Source organism: Equus caballus, chromosome 5 (assembly GCF_041296265.1).
Source record: "Equus caballus isolate H_3958 breed thoroughbred chromosome 5, TB-T2T, whole genome shotgun sequence".
Classification (NCBI taxonomy): Eukaryota; Metazoa; Chordata; class Mammalia; order Perissodactyla; family Equidae; genus Equus; species Equus caballus.
In genome coordinates this window covers 16782598-16797786 of record NC_091688.1, presented here as the reverse complement: position 1 = coordinate 16797786, position 15189 = coordinate 16782598, and the positions used below count along the sequence as shown (strand labels likewise).

The 15189-nt window shown below is 45.0% G+C and overlaps 1 protein-coding gene and 1 pseudogene across 1 annotated transcript; both read left to right on the top strand.

The window, feature by feature from the left end:
* The first annotated feature begins 270 nt into the window (after positions 1-270).
* Positions 271-8319, top strand: LOC100054767 (transmembrane epididymal protein 1-like; annotated as a pseudogene).
* A 3074-nt stretch (positions 8320-11393) lies between these two features.
* LOC100051375 (transmembrane epididymal protein 1A) lies at positions 11394-12796 on the top strand. The gene has a single exon (XM_070266656.1). It carries the CDS (start codon positions 11504-11506, stop codon positions 12407-12409), a length of 906 nt encoding a protein of 301 aa, XP_070122757.1. The 5' UTR covers positions 11394-11503; the 3' UTR covers positions 12410-12796.
* Positions 12797-15189: the final 2393 nt, after the last annotated feature.

Sequence of the window (15189 nt, the reverse complement as noted above, 5' to 3'; positions counted from 1 at the left end):
CCCACCAACAGTTTTATTATTGGCCTTTGAAGCCTCTGCTGAAACTCAGAGGCAAAAAGATGATTACAGTTAAGATCCTGTTTCAAATATTTGTTGAATTGAATACCAAAAATGGAAATGAGAATTAAATATCAAAAATACCAAATGAGGTCTACTACTCTTGAGACAAGTCCGGAAGACCAACTCTGCTAAGAACAGAGCATCGGATGAATTGTTAAGCTCCTTTCTGGGAAAGTCTTCAACTAGAATACTGGGCAAGCAGTGAAGGAAATGTCTTTGAAAGAAGAGATTTTTGGTGATGTGGAGGTGACAGAGCACTTGGAAAAGATGACCATATCTTGCAACAAGGACGGGAACAGGGGGGATAGTGAGTCTAGGATTGGTTCTATGCAGGACACGAGGGCCCTTTTATGACGGGAAGGGACTGTCTATTCTGGGGACTGCCTGTGGCAATCCTAAACTTCCTTACTTAAACATCAGTATTGACCTGCAGATGCCTTGTTTTTGCTCCCAAACTCCATATTCCAGTAGAAATTCCTGGGGCTCTGCTCTCACCAGCTTAGGGACTGGAATAAAGTGTAGAAACAGAAACAGGCATGAGGGACACTAACTACCATTATTCAAGCACATATGATGATCTACACACTTGCCTATTACAATACAAGTCATCTAATCTTTACAATTATTCTGAGAAGTATATAGAACCAGCCCCATGGGGAAACTGAGGCTCAAACTGATTAAGAGAGTTTCCCATGAAAACACAGAGAGAAGAAACAGGGTAGGAACAACTTACTATTCCCAGAACGTTCCCTGGACTTCCCTGCCAGTCCTCACACTGTGTGCTCCACCAGAAAGACCACTGCTCTCCCCTGCACCCCCCCAACCTGTCCAGATCCTACTATTCTTAAAGGGCAACTCCCACCTAACTTCCTACATACAGCAGTCTTGGTTCCCTCCAAGGTGGAAGCAATTGCTCCTTCCTTGATCTGATGAAACTTTGTACCTCTTTTATGACATGTCAAAGTCCCCCTCCTAACTTGGTTTATTTCCTCTACTAGAGCATAAAATCCTTGAGGGCAGTGACAGTGTCTTACTCACCTTGGTATTACCCAAAGCATATAATAAAAGCCTCAGAGCAAATTTCTTGCTTACGGTAGGTATTCAACACATGTTTGCTGAATGTGGAACACAGAGGCATTGCAAAAGATGAAATCTCAGGTATTCTGGTACTGGAGCCCCTTGTTTGCAGCTCAAATGAACAAGATCTGAGGGTTCGCTGTCATCAAAAGCAAACGCTGGCCTGTCTCCAGAGGGCATCTACCCCATCCTGGCTTCCGCTTCAAAGTTTCCCCTAAGTCCCCGTCGCAGCCCTCTTGATCTTTCCCTGTTTGCTCATTAAAGTTAATTTGGGACATGAAAGGATCCAGGAGTGAATATTTCATTAAGGCCAGGTCTTCTTAATGCAGCAACTGCAGACAAAACATAAAAATAGGGCAGATGTTGCCAGTATGAGGCCAGCGCATGCGGCGCCTTCTTAAACCCAGGACCCTCTGTTCACAGACTGACACCTTGAGTCAGCGTTGGGGATGCTGAGAATATCAAGAGAAGTAGATTATGTCTCTTCATAGAGATATCATGTGTCTTCAAGGAGCTCCGCAGCTCTCCTGGTGCCAGGTGGAGGGGAGGAAGAGGGGATTAGGGAAACGACAGTTTGTATGAAAATAGTCATGTCTAGAGTCCTGGGTGTGGACTAAGATAATTATGAACAATATCAGCTACCATTTTCTGGGTTCTTCCTGTGTGCCCTGGGCTGCCCTGTCTTTACACGAATTATGTCTTCTGATCCTCACAGTAACCCGCTAAGTGGTGCCGCTACTGACCCCAGGTTACTTACGAGGAAGATGGGGCTTGGAGAGGTTAACTTACTGGACTGAAATCTTATAACCATCGAACGGCAGAGACAGTGACAAAGCTGAGTCTCCAACCATGGCACAGTATTCCTGCAGTCATTCTACTAACCACCTCACCCCGTTGTTTCTTAGGATATCTCAAAATGTCTTTCTTAGCAGGCAGAAAAGACGCTAACCAATAACGCTGCAGTATCTGTGTTGTTCTGAATGAGGTACCCATGAGGGGAGGCCTTCATGTTTATTAAATTTCATATATAAAAATTCATTTATTTGAGGAACCAAAGAATGGAGGTTGTCACATAAACCGCTGTGTTGTGAGAACCCAGGCAAAACTCTTCTATGTGGCATGATTGTATGGCATGTCAAGGTTCCAAGATCCAGCAGGATTGTTTGCAAAGTTTTACAAAGACAGAGCTGGATGGGTGAGGAAAGTTGGAGAACATGGAAACACAGTAATGTGTCACCGACCTCAAGTTCCCACAACCTTTAGTTCTAGCAGACATATCTTTATTTCCATGGAAGTCTTCATTCTAGTAAATGTAAGTTACTCATTCCTACGGAAATATTTTTAAAGGAGGAACTGGGGTCAGGACCGAGAAAGGAACAGAGAAGCATAAAATAAAATGTTAGAAATAAGTCTAAATATATCAGTGATCATGATACATTTAAGTATCTTAAATTCTCCTGTCAAAATAACACAGAGTTTTAGAACAGGTTAAAATACAAAGTCAAGCTACCTGCTGATTACAAGACATGTGCTTAAACAACTGGGCCCAGAAAGGTTGAAAATATAAGCATGAAAGTACGCTAGAAAATAATAAAGGAAAGCACATGTTATAATGCTAATATCAGACAAAAGTAAACTAAAAATGAGAATCATTAACAACGAAAAGGGACAAATATATTTTCTTCTTTCTATTATATTCAATTCACCAAGAACATATAACAATTATGAATTTTAATGCATGAACTCTGTGGCATCTATATGCTAAAATAAAAAGTGGTAGAAATAAAAAAAGAAATGAACAAATCCAGAGTGGTGGACAAAGAAAATAACATACTTATCTCAGAAATCATCACATCATTTAAAATTAATAGGAATACAGGATATTTGTATACTTCTCATAGAAGATTTATGAAGAAAAACAACACTTTTTAAAAAGCAGAAATAACATCAACATAAAAAGGATAATAAAAGAAAAAAGGAGGGGCCAGCCCCACGGCCAAGTGACTAAGTTTGCCCCCTCTGCTTCGGCATCCCAGGGTTCACTGGTTTGGGTCCTGGGCACGGACATAGTACTGCTCATCAAGCCATGCTGTGGCTGCATCCCACATAGAAGAACTAGAATGACCTACAACTAGAATGTACAACTATGTGCTGGGGCTTTGGGGAGGAAAAAAAAGAGGAATATTGGCAATAGATGTTAGCTCAGGGCCAATCTTCCTTACCAAAAAACACAAAGAAAGAAAGAAAGAAAAAAGGGCACAGTTTATTTGGAAATTAAAAGATGTTCTTCTAGATAACTTTTGGGTTAAAGAGAAAATAAAAATAGAAATGGGAAAGTTATTCAAAAGTGAACGATAATGAGAGCACTCCATATATCATAACCTGCGGGGTGCAGCCAGAGTGGACTCAGATAAAAGACGCAGTCATTTGCCATGCCACTGAGCCTTCAGAATCCTTACACCAGAGCTGTACCATTCCATACAATGGCCACTATCCACATGTGGCTAGTCAAATTTAAATTTACTGAAATTAAAAGTTCAGATCCCTAGCTGTACTGGCCACATTTCAAGTGTTCAATAGCCACAGGTGGCTAGAAGTTATCGTATTGGACAGCACAGGTTATAGCAAACTCCCATCTTTGCAGAAAGCTCTATTTGGCAGTGCTTCTGGACTCAGTGGTGGCCAGGAAAGTTCCAATATGCCATCTTCACTGACTGTAGGCCATCACTGAGTCCTGGTTTCAACTGGCCAACCTAGCAGACTATTTACACCATTCCTCAAGCCACATATTAAACCTAGAATCGCAGGCAAGTAAACTCATATTGATAAATGTGGCTCAATCAACTCTTTGCATGGTCAGACACCTTTAGAATTCGTTCATATCCATGCTCCCCACACGCTTGCCAATACTAACTGGTGAGGTCTTGTAATTCTTTTGGTGTATTGATTTCCTCTCCCACTTTAGACCAGGTCTTGTACATCCTGGGCGATATTGGGAAATACTCTCGTTATGGACAGGGAGGTGATAAGAGCGGTGAGAGTGGGTCCTACAAAGACTGGTGTACCCTTGTGATGGATGTCCCCCAGGTGTGATCATTGAAAGGTATTTATTCAGAGGAAGACTTTTTCCTCTCAGGTGGGAAGAGGGATTTCCTCCAGTGGAAAGGGAGGTCTGGCGGAATTGGGGAGTTCAAAGTTCTCAGCCTCACCTGTTTCCTTGTCCCAAACTCAGGGTCTCACTCTTTCTCCCACAAGTATCGCTGTCCTAGCATTAGAGACTGGTAGGGCAAGCATTTAATTGGTCCTGCTGCTCTACAATCTATATAATACAGCACTGGATTCTTAGTCATAAGCGCCCCTGCAATGATAAGAAATGAAGGATTCCTTTAAAGCTGGTATAAAGGCTTTTGAAAGAACTTGACACTAAAACTTTCCCTGAGTTACTAACCGTTTTCTAGGACGTACCTAGGGATGATTCTGATTAACCTTGAACTTCCCCCATGAACAACTCCCATCATTGAAATCTTCTAAAATGCACTCTACACATCACTCAGCATGCCATCCTCTAATTCTAAATAATTCTCTAACTAATGCATATTTGTGTATTTCATGTGTGCGTGTATGTCTGCGTATAATACACTTTTAACTATATTATAAGCTTTGTGAGGACAAGGTTATCTCACAGCGCCCAGTAAATTCATGTTTACAAAATTTCTGAGGACTTTCTTGCTCACGCTGGTATTTCATATCAGACAAGTGGCAGCGGCTGTGCCAGGGGCCCCTGGAGAACGGGGAGGGGCTGTTGCGGGGCAGGACTAGGGGACTCTCACAGTGGAGCAGCCAGGCCATGAAGGGCCTCCAAGAGCTCCTGCGGTCAAACTAAGTTGTCCTCATGACACAGGTTTCCAGGACTCGGTGTCCACAGGCTCCGGAGCTGTTTGCCAGTTCTGCTAATCATTCACCACCTTCAGCTTCCTTCTCAGCTACTTGTGGGCAGTGTCTGGTTTGGGATGGATGATTCCTGTCTTCAAAGTCTGAGATCAGGATGTCTGTGTTTTAATGAACAACATGTGGTTTTGGTGCCAGGCCAAGGTGGGGGCCCGAGCATCCCAGATGGGAGCGTAAGTGGGGCTACTTGTCCTCATACGTGTCACTTTCAACCTCACATTGCTGTTGGGTCATTGCTGCTGTTCTCTCTCCTCCTCTGGCGACTGGCTCACAGCTGTCCAGAGTGGCCAAGAGATGGAGATAAAGGTGGTGGTCAGGAGAAGAAGGATATCTGTTTGTTCCTCAGTGTCCACTACGTCCCGTAGACCCACGGCTCTGAGGTGTTGGAGATGATGTTACTACTGACCCAAAGCAACCTTTTCAACACCTGCAGTCATTCTCGGTAGAACTGTGCTACTCAAAAACATGCACTTGCTCTTTGCTGATGACGAATATTTAGTGCAGCAATGGACTTTGCTGCATAGAGAGCCGCTTCCCCTCAGAGCAGATCAATGACTTCCCAGAGCAAAGGAAAGGACCGAAGAGAGTAGCAGAGACTTCCCCCTGCTCCACTCATCACAATGTCAAGCTCACCGCTTCTCTTCGTACCTCCTCTGCCTGAGCATTCAGCACTTTGAAGTTTTCTGGATGTTTTGACCACTAGCTAAAAAGGAAAAATTGCGGTGTAACAAAATCACTCCCTTCTATGCAACAACGCCCATGTTTCCCTCTTTCCCACTCCCTCCCCCTCATCCTCTACCTCCCTCTTCTCTCTCTTTCTACTTAGAGAACGCAGACACCAAAGCTCTTTCCAATCTTTAATAGAGAAACTGAAGCTCTGTTAATTAGGGGGAAATTGGGACTGGAATCCTGGTCTCTCAATTTCCGGTCATTTTATTTTTTCATTTCACAACCCTGCCTTCCTAAAGCTTGAGTTCTACAGCAAAACATGAACAGTGGTTATCATCAGGTTTGGAACTGCAAGTGCTTAATTTTTTCTCATTTTTTTGGTTATGGATTTTTTTCCAAATTTTTCTATAAAGACGATGTCTTAATTTTGCATTCTCTCGGGTGAACTAGCTGCTATGACAAACAACAGTGAAAATTTGCCCCGCTTTACCAAAGTAAGTTTATTTCTTGACCACACATAGTCCAAAATGAGAGTTCCTGAACAACGTATGGGACTCCTAGAAGGAATCCAGGAAACCTCTTCCTTCCGTCTTGGGGTTCCTCCATCCTCAACAACATATGACTTTCAAGTAAGCTGTGATATTCTGTATAAAGCCAGAGGAAAAGAAAACAGCATGGAAGAGTATGTGAGGGAAGATTTTGTGGGTGAGACCATCTTTTCCATCACATTCCATTGGCTAGAACTCAGCTGCAAGGCTGTATCTAACAGCAGGGCATAACAACATAACTTAGCAAATGATAATTAAAGAGAGAACAAAGTTAACGAGCTAACTCACTTAATATAAGTAACTCTCTGAATCTACTCGTCTCAAAATATCTGCATTTTATTAAGAAATTACCCCTTAACACCCTACAATTGATCTCAAAAGGGAGCTTTTCAGGTTCATCTACTATTCATTGGAGAGAGAATTGGAGGCAGGTGAGGGGCTCTCTTGGTGGTTCCCCAAATCTATCTGTTACAGAAAAATAAAGAGGTCAGGTAGGTGCTCAATATGTATACATGTGAGCATACTCCCAAATGTTGATAAACTTTTATGTTCGGGAAGAATATATTTGCTTTCAATTTATGACCAGAGATATGAGTAAGGAGTTTTAAAAGATGTGCAAATGTTTGTGAGTAGCCTAGGCCTTTTCTGGGCGGTCTCCACGTTTATTCCCCTCTCCTCTGCTCCTCTAAGCACGGGACAGGGGAAGAAGAAAGCAAGCCACGGGAGAGAGCAGAAGTGTGTCCAGACACATCTCAAGGGCTCAGACATAGAGCTCACGAAAGCACACATTCTCACAAACGCATATTAGGAAATATTCATCCTCCTTTGTTGGCAGAAGTCAATTAGTTCTCAGTGTATCAGAATGGAATGGAAGAATGAGCCCTACCTCGCCGAAAGTGTAGGCTTCTGTCCAGAACTTTCCAGTCTGTCTGGGAGCGGTGGGCAGAGGGAGATGATAAAAGTAGGTACAAGTTAGCTCTGTCTACGCAGTCAAAAACTTGAGAGGCCCTAAGGGGGAGGAGGGCAGAAAGGGCCTAACTTCTGTTCTTCACTCCTTAATCAACCAGACCTATAAATTCATGGGAAAGATCAGTGGTCATTTTCACCCAGGGCTATATCTTTTCTGTTATAGACTGTATCAGGCAACATTGTTCTTTAAGGCCCCAACAGTCAATGACTCTCTCCTGTATCCTTCATGCCCTCCCAGGAATAAGGGAAGATGGGCCAGGCTGTGGAAAATATCCTATGGGGGTTTGTTGAAGATGGTGACTAGTCCATCTTAATGGTTTGTGTGGTCCCCTGTCTGGATGATGGGATGGTGTTGATGAACAAGGGGCTGCTGCCAAGATACATGTACCTCAAACAGTGGCAGTACCACATCATGTTCATCCTCCTCACCCTCAACAGCTGAGTAGATGTCATGGGCAAGAACTCGCTGCCTCAGAGATGTGTACTCCTAGAAAAAGGTACCCTGGTCCTGACCTTCTACGTGCTCCTGCTGCTGCTGGTGTCACATGTTCAGGACTCGTCAGGGGTAGAGCTGAAGATTCATTCCCTGCTTATCTTGGTGGTCTTCCTGCTGAAAGGGTGTTGACCGTAGAGTTGTGGGCACCCGACACATTTCACCTCTTGCTGATTGAGACCTTGCTGTTTCTCCTGATGGGCTCCTGGCTGACACAGGCAGCCTTCATTCTGTACAGACCTTTCATGAGCTACCCATGGCAGGACGACGACTTCAGTGACATCATTTTCATCACCACCTCCTTCTGCTGGCATGTGACAATCAATGCTTTGTGCCTGTTGGGAATCTATGGCGTCTCTTCCTTTTGGTATCCTTATCACAGTCCCAGCTTGAAGGAAGGAGGTGTGCAGTTATCCCAGGCTCCGCTCTGACCTGTACCCAGAAATGTAAGCCTCAGCCAGGCGTGCAGAGGCCCATCAGCCTGTCCACACTCCAGGAAACCTGCAGGCAGAGACAGGAAGTGCTCTTTGAGGACAAGAACTATGTCATATACATTTTTATACACCCTGCCATAGTCAGTAAAATCTAGAGGAGTTACTAAATTCGGGTTTCCTGAACTCCTGAAAACATTCTTGCTCACTCTGGTATTTCATGCCAGACAAGTGGCAGCGGCTGTGCCAGGGGCCCCTGGAGAATGGGGGGGTGGGGCTGTTGGGGGTCAGGCCTAGGGGACTCTCACAGTGGAGCAGCCAGGCCATGAAGGGCCTCCAAGGGCTCCTGCGGTCAAACTAAGCTTTCCTCATGACACAGGTTTCCAGGACTCAGTGTCCACAGGGTCCGGAGCTGTTTGCCAGTTCTGCTAATCATTCACCACCTTTGGCTTCCTCTCGCCTGCTTGTGGGCAGTGTCTGGTTTGGGGTGGGTGATTCCTATCTTCAAAGTCTGAGATCAGGGTGTTTGTGCTTTAATGAACAACATGTGGCTTTGGTGCCAGGCCAAGGTGGGGGCCCGAGCATCCCAGATGGGAGCGTAAGTGGGGCTACTTGTCCTCATACGTGCCACTTTCAACCTCGCATTGCTGTTGGGTCAGTGCTGCTGTTCTCTCTCCCTTCCTCTGGCCACTGAGAACCAGCTCGCAGCTGCCAGGAACTGGGGGGGAGCGCGGGAGCTGGAGGAAGCTCTGCCGCCCCTGCCTCACTTGGACCACAGCCTCGAAGGACTAGGAGCAACATTAAGAGTGATCGAACGCAGCTCCTCTTGAGGCCTGCAGGCCACGTGCTTCCCAGCCCGGCCCTGCTGATGCTCAGGGGAGCAATGGACCCTGTGCGTCTCCCAGAGCAACCCCAAACCAAAGGAACCCCTAGGCTTCTCTCCTCCCTGACTCACTTCAGAAATGTCGCTCAGAGTTTCCCCTTCTCAGTCCTGAGCTCTGCAGTGTGCTCCAAGGGTTTGGATAATACACCAAAAGGGGGAGAGAGACAGGAGATAAAGATGCTCACTACTGTGCAACCACATTCATGTCCTTTTATTTTCACTTTAACAGAAAGTTCAACCCCAACTTTTCAGCTAAGGGGTATGACAATCAGCAATCAGCGGGAACTGGGATTAGAACCCAGATTTCTGACTCCCAGCCAATGCGTCTCTACTTCCTCATGCTGCCTTCCTGAAACTATGTTTCTATACCTCAGTGGCGATAATGGCCACCTCTCGATTATGGAATTACAGATGATTTTTAATGTTCTCCTTTTTGCTTATATGTTTCACTTGGTTTTTCTACAAGGCCTATACATTAACTGAATAAAAACACCTAAAATTAAAACTGAAAATAAGCAAATTCCTGCAGACTTAAGCTTTGTCTTTGCAATCTGCGTTCACACTCAAATCTCCAGCCCCACTAAATCTCTCAATAGTAAGAAGTAATCTGAATTATTGTCACCCTCAAGGGCAGAGAAACTTAATGTCCCTGGAGTTCAGTGGACTTGAGAAAGAGTTGGTCTCTGTATGGGAGTGAGGGCTCAGAGGCAGTGTTGTGATCTGGCTAGAAATGCTCCTGCCCACTAGGGGCGCTGTCAGCACATAGGTCCTGCCTCTCTGCCCCACACCACTGCTGGTACTGTGAGGACAGCTGATTATGCAGATGACTGTGACGTCAGCATGGTTCCAGTGGAGTGACGAACTCCCTCTCCCCTCACCACAATTATCACCAACAGAGAAACTCCCAGTCCATGTAGCTCCTGCAATAAACCCAGAAGCATTTGTGGGCCCCGGGCATGCCTCCCACTCCCTGTACCTTGTTCTCCACCATCCTCTCTGCCTTGTACTCTGCTGGCTGCTACCCAATACCCAGGACACTGTCTTCTGAGGGCACATTAGACGGTAGTTAAGTGATAGATAGATGAATCTGATGGGCTAATTCTCATGGCCAACACCAGTTCACTAGAGACACTCCTCTCAACAGTATCTAAATGTGAAGGATTACACCTTAATCCCTTGCATTGCTGAGAGATGGATCATGGGAGCAGAGTGATACGGAATATGGATTTCTTATGGCTATCAGAACTTACACATTTGTAGTGAAGAAGTCTGTGGAAGGCTGGTTCCTCTCTGCTGTAGAAGGGGCCTCAGATCAGCAGGCAGGAAGTGAGGGAAGAGCAAGGACATACTGAAAGCCATGAGGACCAACTGGAGCCCGTGTCTGCCTCTCACCACCTCATACTTCAGTGGCAGGTGACCTGCAGAAGCAACTGGTACCCTTCACACTAAGAGAAGCTGAGGGAGCTGTAGGCCTCACCAAGGAAGTGAGCCAGCAGCTCAGTGACGGGATGCGACAGCTACAGTGGCACCTGGCACCCTACACCCTCAGAGAATGCTTAGCTTGCTGCTTGACTTCCACCTTCAGATGCTCAAGTAAATTTCTCTGGTAGCCAACCTAACCTGGAGCCACACAGGGAAGCAAATTCTGGGAAACGAGGCTCAAGCTTAGTTAGGTTGACATACTATGAAACCACCATAGTCCCTAAAATCAATATCAAAGGGTAAATTTCACATCCATTTACTGGCCAGTAGAGATGCTGAAGTGGAGGGAAGGGAGTGGGGATGTGAAGAGGTAAAAGGAAGAGGTGAAGGGAGCTTTCTTGGTGATCTTCAGAATGTGTCTATAAGAGAAGAACAGACGTCAGATAGGCAGGAAGTATGAATTACATGGTCACATAGCCAAATGTTTATAAATATATGTGTCCAAAAAGAAAAACTTACAAGTGAACCAAAGTTATGTCTGAGAAGTACTGAAGGATACTCAAGGGTTTGTAAGTATCCAGGTTTCCTCTGGACACCATGACAACCCCTACCCCCATCTCATGCTCCCCTCCCCTTCTTCTCTGTGTGCTGGGCAGCACAAGGGGAAGGAAGCCACGGGAGAAAGGGACAAGTGTGATCAGAGCACCTCAAGGGCCATAGAGGGGAGCCCCTGCAAGCACATGCACCAGTTTTCTTCTTTGGCAGAAGCCAGTTAGTTTCCAATGTACCAGAATGGAATGGAACAGTGAGGCTTTAGGCCATCAAAGGCGTAGGCTTGTTTCAAGAGACATTTCCTGTCTGTGGGGGAGCAGTGGGTGGGGTAAGATGATAAAAGTTGGTGGAAGGCAATTCTTTCCAGAGCCCAGAACCTGAAGTGGCTCCAGAAGGTGTGGACGTGTCCGAGCTTTGTCTTCTCTCCTACGTTAGCAAGATCTGTAGTTCAATGGGAACCTTTGCTGGTCATTTGTACCCAGGGCTGTTTCTAGTCTTCTATGGACTGTATCAGGCAATAGTGGTCTCCAAAGCTGCGATATTCAATGACTCTCTCCTGTATTCTTCATGCCCTCTCAGGAATAAGGGAAGATGGGCCAGGCTGTGGAAACTATCCTATAGAGGTTTGTTGAAGATGGTGACTGGCTCCCTCTTGATAGCTTATGAGATCAGCTGTGTCACAGGAGGGTTGAAGCTGATGAACAGGGAGCTGCCACCGAGATTTATGTTCCCCAAACAGTGGCAGCACCTCACCATGTTCATCCTCCTCAGCCTCAATGGCTGTGTAGATGTCACGAGCAAGAACTTGCTGCCTCAGAGATGCGTACTCCTAGAAAAAGGTACCCTGGTCCTGACCTTCTACGTGCTTCTGCTGCTGCTGGTGTCACATGTTCAGGACTCATCAGGGGTGGAGCTGCAGATTCATTCTCTGCTCATCTTGGTGGTCTTCCTGCTGATGCTGGTGTTGACTGTAGAGCTCTGGGCTCCCGACACATTTTACCTCCTGATGATCGAGACCTTGCTGTTTCTCCTGATGGGCTCCTGGCTGATACAGGCAGCCTTCATTCTGTACAGACCCGTCACGGGCTACCCATGGCAGGACGATGACATCAGCGACATCATGTTTATCACCACTTTCTTCTGCTGGCATTTGATGATCAATGCTTTGTGCCTGTTGGGAATCTATGGTGTCTCTTTCTTTTGGCATCGTTGTCACAGTCCCAACTTGAAGCTCATGGTGACTAAAGAAGCTCCATATGCCACGAGCACTGTAGGATCCCTCTACAACTTGCTGCAGGAAGGGGAGCAGGCAGAGAAAGAAGAACAGGCTCTTCTCCTTTCAAAGAGTTCGCCCTGAGACAGAACCTAGATGCCTGGCACATGGTCCACTCCATCTTCCTCGTTGTGGGTTCTCTCAGACACGGCCATTGTACCCTCTCTGGTCCCCAGAGAAGGTAACGGCCATGAAGGAGAGCAGGTGGTCTCCCCATCTGCTGGTACATCTCCTGTCCCTGGAACCTCTAATCGCTGAGGAGATGAAGAGAGAGAGGCCTGAGAAAGGGACACTGATGGGGTTTGCGGGGGGGGGGTGGTGGGGGACCAGGGGAATAGGTAAGTGTGCATGAAAAGCCCTGGTGGGAGAGAATGCAATAAAAGGAAAAAGAGTGGAATCCAGCAGTCATGCTGCCAACAGCTGCTTCTCCAGTCTTTTACTCCAAGAATAAAGACTTCTCACAAATCAAAATTGTGATGGTGGGTATTTCTGTTTGCCTTCGAAAGTGACACCACCATGTGGAAACAGATATAGTACAATTCACTTTCCTACCTGGTTGAAGTGATAAGAATCTCATATACGTTTTTTAAACTTGGGTAAATTACCATGTTTCAAATTTTGCACATAAAATGAGAATTAATACTTTCATATTACAATTTTTCAAGTTTCCATAAACCGATTTTTACTAAATGCTGTCACATTTTTATTCCTGACTTCTAATCCAGCCAAAGCAAGGTGCTTAGCTACTTGTTTAACCACCGCCAGCCCCACCAGCAACTTACTACATCTTAATTTACTACATCCTAACTTGTGCCTTTGCCAAAGGACATGCTGTACAATTTAGAAAATGCTATTGCCAGTCACATATTTACTGCACAGTGCTGTTTTCTACCCAGCATTAAATCTCCTTGCACTACTACCATCAAGAAATACTCCTCCAGAAAATTCTCCTCTACTTCTTTGATCTGGAACTTTTCAGCAACTCTTCTAAATCTGCTGTTACTTTGTCCATGCTGCTGTTATACTCTGCTTTGTCCTGTTTCTCATATTGTCTTTCGTGGGGAAGTTTTGCCTCACCAACTAAAACATAGGCTCCTTAAGAGCAGAGAATTTGTCACATCCTAGTTACCGAATTTGCTCTGCGTGTTCCAGAGGAATAAAACGTTGTCCTCTACATGGTTGATGTTTAATAAAGTCTCTGCTTCCAGAGCCTTCCTTCCTGTCCCTCCCAAAGGTAACGTCTGACTGCGCCGTGAACCTTCAGGGAGGCATCCACGGTCTAAAGTCTGAATCATCTAAGCAGCGGGTCCACTCTCTTCCTGGTCTGTGTGCAAAATAAACTCCACTGGCCTGTTTAAAATCGTTTCTCTGTATATCGTTGTTTAATATATCTACACAAGGTACACACTGTTGGCTTTCCAAAAGTCTCCATCACTAAGGCTCCAAAGGGTTCATTTGTCCAAAGACTCACTGCTGGTCAGAGACATGGCGACAACTTTAGCTGGTAGGTCTGAAAGTCAAGCCCTTGCTTCTGTCGTCTGGGTTGGAGTGACTGATCCAGAGAATAAAATGGGTAGAAAGCGGGCAGCACGGAGACCTAGAGCGCGTGAGTAGAACAATGCACTATCCCACATCCTTCTAAAGAGCATGTGCACATCACACTTCCTCTCTCTATATCCCCAGGCTCACGGGGGTGTGGAAAGGCTGAGGGGCCTCCTCACGCCTGGCTGGGGCTTACATTTCTGGGTACAGGTCAGAGTGGAGCCTGGGACAACATGTTCCTCTGACTAAGTATTTCTAATCCTCTTGTTTCTCCTACTACACCTAGTTCCTAGGCTCTTTCTTATTATTTTTCTTCTGGGCTTGCATCTTTTTATTGCAATTTTTGAATACAGTCATGGTAAATGATGAGGAAACACAGAAAACACTTCCTCATTGCTCTTAACAAGTCTTTCGTGCCCAAGTTCTAAATTGCTAAGCAAATCTCTGATAATTAATGAATTTCTTCCAGTGTAACACAGTCGGCCCTCCAGCGTCCGTGGATGCACCCACAGATACAAAGAGCCTAAGATTCTTGAGCATCTGACAACTTTGGTATCCCTGAGGGGTCCTAGAACCAATCCCCCGCAGATACTGAGGAATGACTGTCCCTCATAAAACATAACTTCTGGGTAACATACTTGCATTTACAGAAACATTCTTAAATTAAATGCACTCCCAATAAAAAAAATTCTCAATATGACAATTTAACAGAATTTAATTTTAATGGAACTCAGCAAAACCGTTCTAAAATCTGGGAAAGAAATACAGAGAGGAGTGCAGGTCTTTTTTTCCCTAGAAGTAAAAATGAGGAATAAATTGCTTCATCAGCTTTCATAATACTTTATAAATATTCGATAATTAAAACTGTGGTGTTGGAAAGAACAAGTATGATGGGTTCATAAATCAACATAGTGTAATATAATAGAGACTCTAGAAACAGAAATAGGTAGTGTAGGAATTAAATACATATTAAGGATGGACTCTTCAATTAATGTGAGGAATAACTGGCTCTCCATTTGGGGGAATAAAAATCCACTTAATTTCTAACTCACAGAACTCATGAAAAAAGATTTATAGAGCCTGCGCTGGAGGTCTAGTGGTTAAGATTCAGGGCTGTCACTGCTGAGGCAGCTGGGTCGTTTCCCAGTTGTGGAACCACACCACCCATCTGTCAGTTGTCACACTGTGGCAGTGGTTACACAGAGAACTAAACTAACAACTAGGATATATAACCATGCACTGAAGCTTTAAAAAAAAAATTATACGTGGATTGAAAAGTCAAACATGAGCAACAAGGCTGTAAAAATGTTTTAAAGGAAATC

What these genes read in the sequence shown, in the direction of transcription:
- LOC100051375 (XM_070266656.1), top strand. Translation starts at nt 11,504, where the DNA reads ATGGGAACCTTTGCTGGTCATTTGTACCCAGGGCTGTTTCTAGTCTTC.